Consider the following 12,177-nt stretch of genomic DNA (forward strand, 5'->3'; position numbering starts at 1 on the left):
AATAAACTATACATCCTGCAGATAAAACAAAATGCTCCACTTCACCAACTTCTATAAACTTTTAAAGGAACATTACTGCTGAGAAAACAGCTTTCTTATTATGTCTTATGTCTCTTATTCAACTTAAAAAACTCAAGGGTTCTAAGAGGCAGTGTAATATAGGTCCATAACATTGACATTATATCATGAGATAAATGATGAGCAGTCTGAACTCATACATTTTCATATTATTTGAAAGTATGAAGGCCTGTTTCTCATTTATATTTCTGAAGCAGCATTTGGAATATTTTTTTTTCCCTGATCTAGGCAATATTAAATAACACAGACCACTCTCTGAGATGTAGTTAAGACCGCTTTGGCTTTTCCCTGATTCCCATTCTTCAGAACAAAGAAAATTTAATTTATATACCTGAAAGAATAATCAGACCTCTGAGGGTCTTCCTTCTAAAATAAACAGGATTCTGAATATACATTCAACACTTCAGCCAATTCAGTAATTCTTATTTAGATCTTCATTACCTACAGAAAGCTCTAAGGAATAACATGGTTAGGTAAGGTAGCAGTTACAGTCTTCCAAAAAAAAAAAAGAAAATGTAAGGCTACTGTCCAACATCAGAATCGTGCTTCTAAAAATATTCTATTCCCTTGAGATAATATCTGGGCAACCAAATACTTAAAAAAGACGTGCTGGGTATCTTAAAATGAGTATGTCAGTTAATTAAATCTGGGATCCCCTGCTACCAATGGAGTACTGTACAATCTGTTATTATTCACTGTCCTATAGATCATCTGTTCTTGGTGCTGGTTTGTTCCAGGAAGAGAGACAGCTGCAACACTATATCCCTGTTCAACCTGAGGACCATCTGACTTTAATTGTAACACACAGCTTGATGTGGCTCTGACTATGAGAAGCCAAAGTATCGTCTGTAATAATCTGGAAAAGCAGAAACCTGCCAACAGAGGGCTGAAAACAGGGACTTGCTCTGTCTGGCTGCCTGACGGGCTGCAGGAAATATGATTAATGAGTAAGGTATAATGATATCAGGAACCCGATTAGCACCACAAAAAGGTCACAGATCAAAGTAGTATGCATTTCATGAGCTACAATCATTGCATAAAATCTGTGGACTTGAAGAGGTAAACCCAAAAGAGGAGGGGGATAAAACCCTTACGTGATAACATGCTAACAGATACATAAAACACCATCCTAACAATTTAGTCACAGAGAGTCAAGAGAAAATTTTAAAAGAAGTCAATACGAACTGCGCTGTAGGAAGGCTTTGTTCATCATAGGTGCAAAATAAATATTTTTGAAAGAATGAATGAGTTATTAAATTCTTTCATAAAGACACATGTAAGTAAAATCAAGTATTTTCCTAATCAGGAGTTAAAATTATCAGAGATGTAAGTATTGTATTATAAAATGTTTGAACTTAATTTGCAGTGAATTTTTATGAGTTCTGTTACAAATATAAGCATATTCAGAGCCTAAACTATGAAGGCATCTGTAAAGTTCACAGGAAGAGGAATCACTGGGACAAATGTTTAATAATTCAATAATAAGTTATAATAGGCTTCCTTGGTGGCTCAGATGGTAAAGAATCCACCTGTCATGCAGGCAACCAAGGTTCAATCCCTAGGTTGGGAAGATCCCCTGGAGAAGGGAATGGCAACTCACTCCAGTATTCTTGCCTGGAGAATCCCATGGACAGAGGAGTCTGGCAGGCTACAGCCCATGGGGTTGCAAAGAGACACAACTGAATGACTAACACTTACTTCCTTATTTAACTTATAATAAATGCACAACTGGTATTATTAAATACTACTTTGTATAAAATTTCATAATCATATCTAGGTTTAGAGCATGAGTAGGCAAAACCGAAACCTTAATGAAAAACAATGTGGTAAGCTGCCATCTTCCTTTCCTCCGTGCCCTTGGGAGACTTGTCCCAAACAGACCTGGTTTTTCTGTGGAGAGAGCAGTCTAAGTAGGGGTGATGGTACTGTCAGGAGAGTGGCTTACCTTACGCTGTACAGTCATATTTCCTTAACTGTCAAAGTATTACTGAAGAGTTTTAAAGCCTCTTAGACCTTTTTTGAAGCAAACACTTTAACATATTTCTTTGTATTTTTAGCCATACTAAACATGGTAATGATGACTTAATGAATTAATAGAGAACTGGTTCCCTTGAGATTTAAAAGTTTAAAGTAAGAAAAACATGTTTCAATAGTGATCACAACATGATTTCAATTTTTCTAAAAGATACATTTCTCAAGAATGGAAATGACTATTTATATCTTTCAAATATTATATAAATATTATTTTATATCTACCTAATAGAGTCCTTTGGACTGCAAGGAGATCCAACCAGTCCATCCTAAAGAAGATCAGTCCTGGGTGTTCAACGGAAGGACTGATGCTGAAGCTGAAACTCCAATACTTTGGCCACCTGATGCAAAGAGTTGACTCATTGGAAAAGACCCTGATGCTAAGGAGGGATTGGGGGCAGGAGGAGAAGAGGACGACAGAGGATGAGATGGCTGGATGGCATCACCGATTCGATGGACATGAGTTTGAGTAAATTCCGGGAGTTGGTGATGGACAGGGAGGCCTGACGTGCTGCAATTCATGGTGCGCAAAGATTTGGACAAGACTGAGTGACTGAACTGAACTGACTGAATAGTTAACAAAAACATTCATTCAAAATGGTGATTCAGAAGGAACCATTAAAAAGCAAAACACAAGCCAAAAACTTTGAGAAAAAGACCTGCAAAACATATGTTGGAAAAAGCACTTTTATGGGGAATATATAAAGATGTCTTACAACAAAATAATAAAAAGACATACAACACAATTTAAAAACAGGCAAAAGATTTGAATAGATAGTTCACCAAAGAATATATGAGTAGAAAATAAGCCTGTGAAAAGATGGTCAAAACCATTAGTCACTACTGAAACACAAATTAAAATCACAGTGAATCACTGAAGAGCTAAAGTAAAGAAAATTGGCAATACCAAATCTTTGCAAGGATACAGCAAACTTAAACTTCACGCACTGTAGTCTGCCAGGCTCCTCGTCCATGGGATTTTCCAGACAACTGTACTGGAACAGGTTGCCATTTCCTACTCCAGGGGATCTTCCTGACCCAGGGATCAAACCCATGTCTCTTGCATTGGCAGGCAGATTCTTTACCATCGCACCACCTGGGAAGCCCTATTATCATATGACTCCGGAATTAAACTCCTAGAAATCTATCCAAGGCAAATGAAAACAGATATTGACTCTAAGACATATCAAATATTCTTAATAGCCTAAAACCGGAAGAAAGCAAAATGTCTATAAGTTGGTAAATAAACAAAATATGTTATTATCTATACAGAGGGACACTATGCAGCAAAATAAAGGAACTAACGCTATATGCACATGATGAGTCTCAAGAACATCATGCTGAGGAAGAGAGTCAGGTACAAAAGGACTACACTCTTCAGGTTTCTATCTATGTAAGATTTCCAGAAAAAGAAGAGCTTTTTCACAGAATCAGTGATTGCCTAGAACTAGGACTGGGAGCAAACATATACAAGGAAACATTCTGGAGTGATGTGAGCTGACTGTGTTGATGCTTACACAATTCTATAAATTTGCTAAAACTCATTGAATTGAGAATTTCTTAAAAGGTAGCTTTTATGGTATGTCAATTACACCTAATAAACCTGTTTTGGAAATGTAGAAAATAATTGTAAGCAAAAACAAACTCGCCCCCAACCCTGAAAACTACAGAATCACTGTACCTTCTATTGACATCTATACACTGCTGAAGGGGGTTAAAAAAAAAAAAAATCGCACAATGATGGACAATTGCCACATTTAAAGTTTAACATTCCTTCCACATCAGTCAGAACTAAGCTTTGTTTGGGGCTTCCATTTAATTACAGTAGCTTGAAAATCTTGAAAAATGTGTGAGGTAAACCAAAATGCAACAGGTACCTTAAGACTGTGATAGAGTAATGTTATGTGCTATTTACTGAATGTTTCTTATAAGCCAGAGAAAATTCTAGGTAATTTACATACCTAATTATAGCTTAATACAAATTATTTTCAAATTTCAGTGAGGAAACCAAGGCTCAGAAAGGTTAAATTGCCTAAGGTCCCATAACCAGCAATGTGATCCAGGATTAGGAAAACTAGTCTAATGTCAAAGTCTATGTTCTTTCCACTCCTTCTGCATTGCTTCCAGTACATATAAAATGTGAAATTTCAATAAAAGCAAGATTACAATTAGGATCTAAAATATAGGATTAAAATACAATTGTTGGTACATAAAGAAAGAAAAGGCATGAAGAAAACAAAAATGAAATTTTTGTTTTCAGTTCAGTTCAGTCGCTCAGTCATGTCCGACTCGTTGCAACCCCATGGAACACAGCACGCCAGGCCTTCCTGTCCAACACCAACTGCCGGAGTCCACCCAAACCCATGTCCATTGAGACGGTGATGCCATCCAATCATCTCATCCTCTGTCGCCCCCTTCTCCTCCTGCCCTCAATCTTTCCCAGCATCAGGGTCTTTTCCAATGAGTCAGCTCTTTGCATCAGGTGGTCAAAGTATTGGAGTTTCAGCTTCGACATCAGTCTTTCCAATGAACACTCAGGACCGATCTCCTTTAGGATGGACTGGTTGGATCTCCTTGCAGTCCAAGGGACTCTCAAGAGTCTTCTCCAACATCACAGTTCAAAAGCATCAATTCTTCAGTGCTCAGCTTTCTTTATAGTCCAACTCTCACATCCATATATGACCACTGGAAAAATCATAGCTTTGACTAGGTGGACCTTTGTTGGCAAAGTAATGTCTCTGCTTTTTAATATGCTGGCTAGATTGGTCATAACTTTCCTTCCAAGGAGTAAGCGTCTTAATTTCATGGCTGCAATCACCATCTACAGTGATTTTGGAGCCCAAGAAAATAAAGTCTGCCACTGTTTCCACTGTTTCCCCATCTATTTGCCATGAAGTGATGGGACCAGATGTCATGATCTTACTTTTCTGAATGTTGAGCTTTAAGCCAACTTTTTCACTCTCCTCTTTCATTTTCATCAAGAGGCTCTTCAGCTCTTCTTCACTTTCTGCCATAAGGGTGGTGTCATCTGCATATCTGAGGTTATTGATGTTTCTCCCGGCAATCCTGATTCCAGCTTGTACTTCATCCAGCCCAGCATTTCTCATGATGTACTCTGCAAATAAGTTAAATATGCAGGATGACAATATACAGCCTTGACATACTCCTTTTCCTATTGGGAACCAGTCTGTTGCTCCACGTCCAGTTCTAACTGTTGCTTCCTGACCTATACAGATTTCTCAAGGGGCAGGTCAGGTAGTCTGTATTCCCATCTCTTTCAGAATTTTCCACAGTTTGTTGTGATCCACACAGTCAAAGGCTTTGGCATAATCAATAAAACAGAAACAGATGTTTTTCTGGAACTCTCATTTTTTGATGATCCAACGGATGCTAGCAATTTGATCTCTGGTTCCTCTGTCTTCTAAAAACAGCTTGAACATCTGGAAGTTCATGCTTCATGGATTGCTGAAGCCTGGCTTGGAGAATTTTGAGCATTACTTTACTAGCGTGTAAGATGACTACAATTGTGTGATAGTTTGAGCATTCCTTGGCATTGCCTTTCTTTGGGATGGGAATGAAAACTGACCTTTTCCAGTCTTGTGGCCACTGCTGAGTTTTCCAAATTTGCTGACATATTGAGTGCAGCACTTTCACAGCATCATCTTTTAGGATTTGAAATAGCTCAGCAGGAATCCCATCACCTCCACTAGCTTTGTTTGTAGTGATGCTTCCTAAGGCCCACTTGACTTTACATTCTAGTATATCTGGTGAGTAGTCATACCATCATGGTTATCTGGGTCATGAAGATCTTTTTTGTACAGTTCTTCTGTGTAGTCTTGCCACCTCTTCTTAATATCTTCTGTTTCTGTTAGGTCCATACCATTTCTGTCCTTTATTGAACCCATCTTTGCATTAAATCTTCCCTTGGCATCTCTAATGTTCTTGAAGAGATCTCTAGTCTTTCCCATTCTGTTGTTTTCCTGTATTTCTTTGCATTGATCGATAAGGAAGGCTTTCTTCTCTCTCCTGGCTATTCTTTGGAGCTCTGCATTCAGATGGGAATATCTTTCCTTTTCTCCTTTGCTTTTCGCTTCCCTTCTTTTCACAGCTATTTGTAAGGCCTCCTCAGACAGCCATTTTGCTGTTTTGCATTTCTTTTCCTTAGGGATGGTCTTGATACCTATCTCCTGTACAATATCATGAACATCCGTCCATAGTTCTTCAGGCACTCTGTCTATCAGATCTAGTCTCTTAAATCTAATTCTCACTGGCACTGTATAATCATAAGGGATTTGATTTAGGTCATACCTGAATGGTCTAGTGGTTTTCCCTACTTTCTTCAATTTATGTCTGAATTTGGCAATGAGGAATTCATGATCCGAGCCACAGTCAGCTGCCGGTCTTGATTTTGCTGACTGTATAGAGCTTCTCCATCTTCGGCTGCAAAGAATATAATCAGTCTGATTTTGGTGTTGGCCATCTAGTGATATCCAAGTATAGAGTCTTCTCTTGTGTTGTTGGAATAGGGTGTCTGTTATGACCAGTGCGTTCTCTTGGCAGAACTCTATTAGTCTTTGCCCTGCTTCATTCTGTACTCCAAGGCCAAATTTGCCTGTTACTCCAGGTGTTTCTTGACTTCCTAGTTTTGCATTCTAGTCCCGTATAATGAAAAGGATATCTTTTTTTGGGTGTTAGTTCTAGAAGGTCTTGTCGGTCTTCATAGAACAGTTCAACTTCAGCTTCTTCAGCATTACTGGTCAGAGCTAGACTTGGATTACCGTGATACTGAATGGTTTGCCTTGGAAACGAACAGAGATTATTCTGTCGATTTTGAGATTGCACCCAAGTACTGCATTTCGGAGTCTTTCGTTGACCATGATGGCTACTCCATTTCTTCTAAGGGATTCCTGCCCACAGTAGTAGATATAATGGTCATCTGAGTTAAATTCACCCATTCCAGTCCATTTTAGTTTGCTGATTCCTAAAATGTCGACGTTCACTCTTGCCATCTCCTGTTTGACCACTTCAAATTTGCCTTGATTCATGGACCTAACATTCCAGGTTCCTATGCAATTTTGCTCTTTACAGCATCAGACCTTGCTTCAATCACCAGTCACATCCATACCTGGGTGTTGTTTTTGCTTTGGCTCTGTCTCTTCATTCTTTCTGGAGTTATTTTTCCACTGATCTCCAGTAGCATACTGGGCACTGACTGACCTGGTGAGTTCATCTTTCAGTGTCCTATCTTTTTGCCTTTCATACTGTTCATGGGGTTCTCACGGCAAGAATACGGAAGTGGTTTGCCATTCCCTTCTCCAGTGGACCACATTTTGTCAGAACTGTACACCGTGACCCGTCTGTCCTGGGTGGCCCTACAGGGCATGGCTCATAGTTTCATTGAGTAGGACAAGGCTGTGGTCCATGTGAAGATTGGCTAGCTGTCTGTGATTGTGGCTGCAGTCTGTCTGCCCTCTGATGCCCACTCTCAGGGCCTACCGTCTTAGTGGTACCAAAAAAAAAAATTTTTTTTTGTATTGGTGTAAATTAAAAACACAATGAAATTCACATTCAATTTTTAGTATAAAGATAAAGATACTACTTTAAAAAAACTGAGAATAAGGCTCTATGATTCCCATCATTTATGAAAGTTAAGGGCAAAAAGGAAAAGCCCTGTTAGTTTTTCATAGAATAATCTAGAACCCATAAAACAGGGACATTAAAGAGTCCAGTGGAGGATTCTTAAGAGTGTTTTGTAAGCGCAGTGAGGACTGTGCTTTAAATTTTAAAGTTTTCCTATTCTAAATATTACATGAAGTTTTTCTTCAAAAGATAGACACAGGTTATAATTTGAAAATCTTGTTTCTATTGTCAAAATGCTCAATGGCCTTCTAATCTGGAACACAGAATTACGTACTACTAATGGTACAAGAAACTCATGTTTCAAAAAGCATAGCATTCTCTAAGAAATTCACTTGTAGCTTTCTGTTATAATCTTGAATCATCACATTCATATAAAAGTAGCTTAAATTCTGCATAAAAGAAACCATTATACCTTTCACGTCAATAAGATTTTATAAAGTATACACAGAGATTTATGAACTATCATGTCACTTTCAGTTATCCCTATCAACTACAGTTTGATCAGAAGAGTAAGAGTTAATGATTATACCAACACATGAAATGCACTTTGAGAAAAGTTTCATGACAGAGTAGATGATTCCTACTTACCAATCTGTTTATGCGAACAAATTCTTCTGAGGTTTTGGCCCAAGGAGGAAGTTCAACATCAGACACTACTGTCCCATCATCCATTACTCCAAGATTATAATTATTGAAGTTGACAAACATCTCAGAGAGATAATAAAATTCAGGGATCAACTCCTATATAAAAATAAAAGACAAAGTCATATTATAAACTGTAGAATACTGAAGGTATTTATAAAAAGCTAAACGTTTCCTATTATGCAGAAGAACAAAATTAACATAGGAAAATTTTTTCTTTTTTCATGTCCTAGCTATATCACAAAGTTCTATCAAGGCTGACAGATCACATCCAACCAAGTCTAAAAAAACACCTTACTGGGTGGTCATATGCTTTCCTTATGACAATTCTTATAACCTCAAAACCCTTAAAATACCAACATTTGAGTAATATTTGAGGTTAGAAAACATATAAACAGAGATTAACATGCCACAATATTAACAACAGCTTAAACTAGATTTTTTTGTTTAGGTATATGTAATTTTTGCCATAAAAAACCAAAATCTTTATAAACATTAAAAAGCTTTGGTCCATCATGAACCAGGAAGATAGTCAATGAAGTTAGCCATGGTGTAATAATATATTTTGCTCACATTTCAAAACATTCAAGTTTAGTTTTAAGGTACTAACTCTGATAAAAGATCAAACTTTATAATTAGTCTAGAAAATGACCTGCATAAGAAATAGTAAATTAAATATGACTTAAATAAGGACATTTAAAACACACTTTAACAAGATACTTAATAAGCACAAAAATGCAACCAGTTAGGTTTCTGAGTACAATAAGCCCCATGTATAATTATTTCAGAGGTCCTACAGATCAGACTTGAAATCCAGTCTTGACATGGGTCAGTGACTCAGTGGTCTTTCAGCTACCCCCTCATGGCCAGCTATGGCAGCCTGCCTTTCCAAATGGTTGAGTAAAATAGGGAGGTCATCAGATTTTGGACAAGGTCAGTATGAATTCACTAGAGCAAAGAAAAAAAATTCAGCAGGAATTAAGCTATTATCACCTCCATCATCCATGTGAAATGCTGCTTGACTTTGAATTGTACATCCTTTGTTTACAATCACAATAATTAACTAAGCACGGTAGAAATGCCCTGTCCTCCAAATGCCTGGCAACCACATGATCACTAACTTGAAAAACAATTCAACTCAAAGAAAAATTTTTAAAAGAAAGAATCCTATTAAAAGTTTAATCATAAATAAAATGACACAGTGATCATACAAAAATTTTATTTTCTTCTCCAAAATGATGTATATAAGTCTAACAAAAGACATATATGTGCTATTTTATGCAACAAAAAGCTATATTCAAAAAAAAAAAGCTATATTCAATTTGTTTGAGCTAAAAAACATTTACTTCATGAGATGAGTTGAGTACTAAAATAAACTCTTAATAAACATCACATTTAAACTTCATAACTCATCACATTTAATCTTCACAACAGTTTTACAAGGTACGGTATCATCGCCATTTAAAGAATCAACTAAGGCTCAAAGAACTTAAGCAATTTGCCCAAGGTTATATAGCTGAGTTTTCATAAATTTGGAAATTAAAAGAAACATTTAGATCAACATTTAACTCTATGTAATTAAAGCCCCTGTACTTAATCATCAAATAAGCATAGACTCTACTTATATAGTATACACAGTGCTAAACATTTTAAAGATGTTTTTAACATATATTCTAACCATTTTTTTAAAAAAGTACACAAAAACTTTCCATTTTTTCATGATAAGAAAACTAGTTCTCCTGAAAAAAAGTTACATATATACACACACAAACACACACACGGGCTTTGATGGTAGCTCAGTGGTAAAGAGCTTGCCTGTGAAGGCAGGAGACGTGTGTTTGATCCCTGGGTCAGCAAGATCCCCTGGAGAAGGAAAGGGCAACCCACTCCAGCGTTTTGCCTGGGAAATTGCAAGGACAGAGGAGTCTGATAGGCTACAGTCCATGGGGTCACAAAAGAGTTGGATACAACTTATTCCATGGCCATATTTTTCACTCATATATGGATATGTTGCTTTATAACTATCAATTTGCTGAAGTATGCTATAATACTTGTGTACCCCTACCCTCACCCTAACACTCTCACAGAGGATGTCATCCTTCTGCCTCTTATACACATTATGCTTCTCTGCAGTAATTCTCCTAGGAGTCAAAACAATTATAATGGCTGAATTTTAGATGGTAGGTTTGTCCCAAGTTTTTATTTGGGAGATTAGTCATCTGCATCATAAATCAGAGATATATATTACACAGTAAAAATATCAAAAAATACACTCTTTCTTGAGACCGTATCTAGAAAGCAGAAAGGGGACAAGTGACCTTTCATACCAATTTTCTTAAAAATAAAATCTTTAATTCTTCTTATGTAGTACCAAAGTTCTTATGATTTTTTTATGTTTATTCCTATCTTCTACATCTCTCATTTTATTTAGCTAAATAAACTGACAAAAATATATTTGCTCAAAACATAAATGCTCTTTGTTGGTTCTTTTACAAGTTCTAAATTCAATTAACAGAAATATATTTTGTTCCCGGCCCATTTTATTTAAACCTAAGTTCATTATGAATTTATTTTCTAACTTCCATACTGACAGCTTACTCTAAATACGTATGTATGTCTGTGTATGTTGGTTGCTCAGTCCTGTCTGACTCTTTGTGACCCCGTGGACTGTAGCCCGCCAGGTTCCTCTGTCCATGGAATTCTCCAAGCAAGAATACTGGAGTGGGTTGCCATTTCCTTCTCCAAAGGATTTTCCCAATCCAGGGATCAAACTTGTCTTGCCTGTATTGCAGGTAGATTCTTTATCATCTGAACCACCAGGAAAGCCCTTACCCTAAATCTAAATTCAGTTAATTTATCTCAGAATAAAATAGAGCAAAATTACATATAAAATAAACAAGAAATTTTTAATAAAAGATATGACTGGACCATGTTAAACTTTCAGTTGTATAGTTTCTATAATGCTGGGAGAGAGGTAAAAACTCATCAATTTCCATAATTACCATAGACTTTATTTGTGATTTCCTACTAAAGATCAAAGTATCAAAGTGAAGTCGCTCAGTTGTGTCCGACTCTTTGTGACCCCATGGACTGTAGCCTACCAGGCTCCTCCCTCCATGGGATTCTCCAGGCAAGAGTACTGGAGTGGGTTGCCATTTCCTTCTCCAGGGGATCTTCCCAACTCAGGGATCGAACCCGGGTCTCCTGCACTGCAGGCAGACGCTTTAACCTCTGAGCCACCAGGGAAGCCCATAGGTACCCTATAAATTTTGTATAAAGGATGCTATAAAGATACTCAAAATTAGAATTGTAAAATTTATCAATTAAAAATTAATGGAAGTCTGTTCAATGTTATGTGGCAGGCTGGATGGGAGGGGGCTTTGAGGGAGAATGGATACAGGTACATGTGTGGCTAAGTCCTTTCGCTCTTCACCTGAAACTATCACAACAGTGCTTGTTAACTGGCTATTCCCCAATACAAAACAAAATGTTAAACAGAAAACAAAAATATAAAACAAATAAAAATTAGGCTTAATATTTCACTTGAAATTTACTGGGATGGGAATTCTGTGTTATACTTCTTTACTTTTTACTTCTCAATCTCCCACTCCATACATCCTTCCAATTTCAAGGCAGTTGTCAGGCATTTCCAGAATATTAGCAGGGTCCAGAGAAGAGGCCTCCTGAAAACATCCCTTTTTTCTGTCTTTTGTGCAAGTCTAAGCAAACAGGAGATTATGTAAAATGTCCAGGAGAAGTAGTGTCAAGGGTGAGTATTTTTCAAAA

At 37.1% G+C, this 12,177-nt stretch overlaps 1 protein-coding gene across 4 annotated transcripts in view; it reads right to left on the minus strand.

Annotated features, from left to right (window-relative positions):
• The window catches only part of LRBA (LPS responsive beige-like anchor protein), a 723,276-nt gene that overhangs the window by 147,038 nt on the left and 564,061 nt on the right, over window positions 1-12,177 (minus strand). For all 4 annotated transcript variants that reach the window (XM_043902582.1, XM_043902581.1, XM_043902579.1 and 1 more), the window contains exon 47: window positions 8,338-8,490. In XM_043902582.1, the coding sequence (XP_043758517.1) occupies window positions 8,338-8,490 (153 nt within the window). The remainder of the gene's footprint in view (window positions 1-8,337; window positions 8,491-12,177) is intronic.

Source organism: Cervus elaphus, chromosome 5, assembly GCF_910594005.1.
Source record: "Cervus elaphus chromosome 5, mCerEla1.1, whole genome shotgun sequence".
Lineage (NCBI taxonomy): Eukaryota > Metazoa > Chordata > Mammalia > Artiodactyla > Cervidae > Cervus > Cervus elaphus.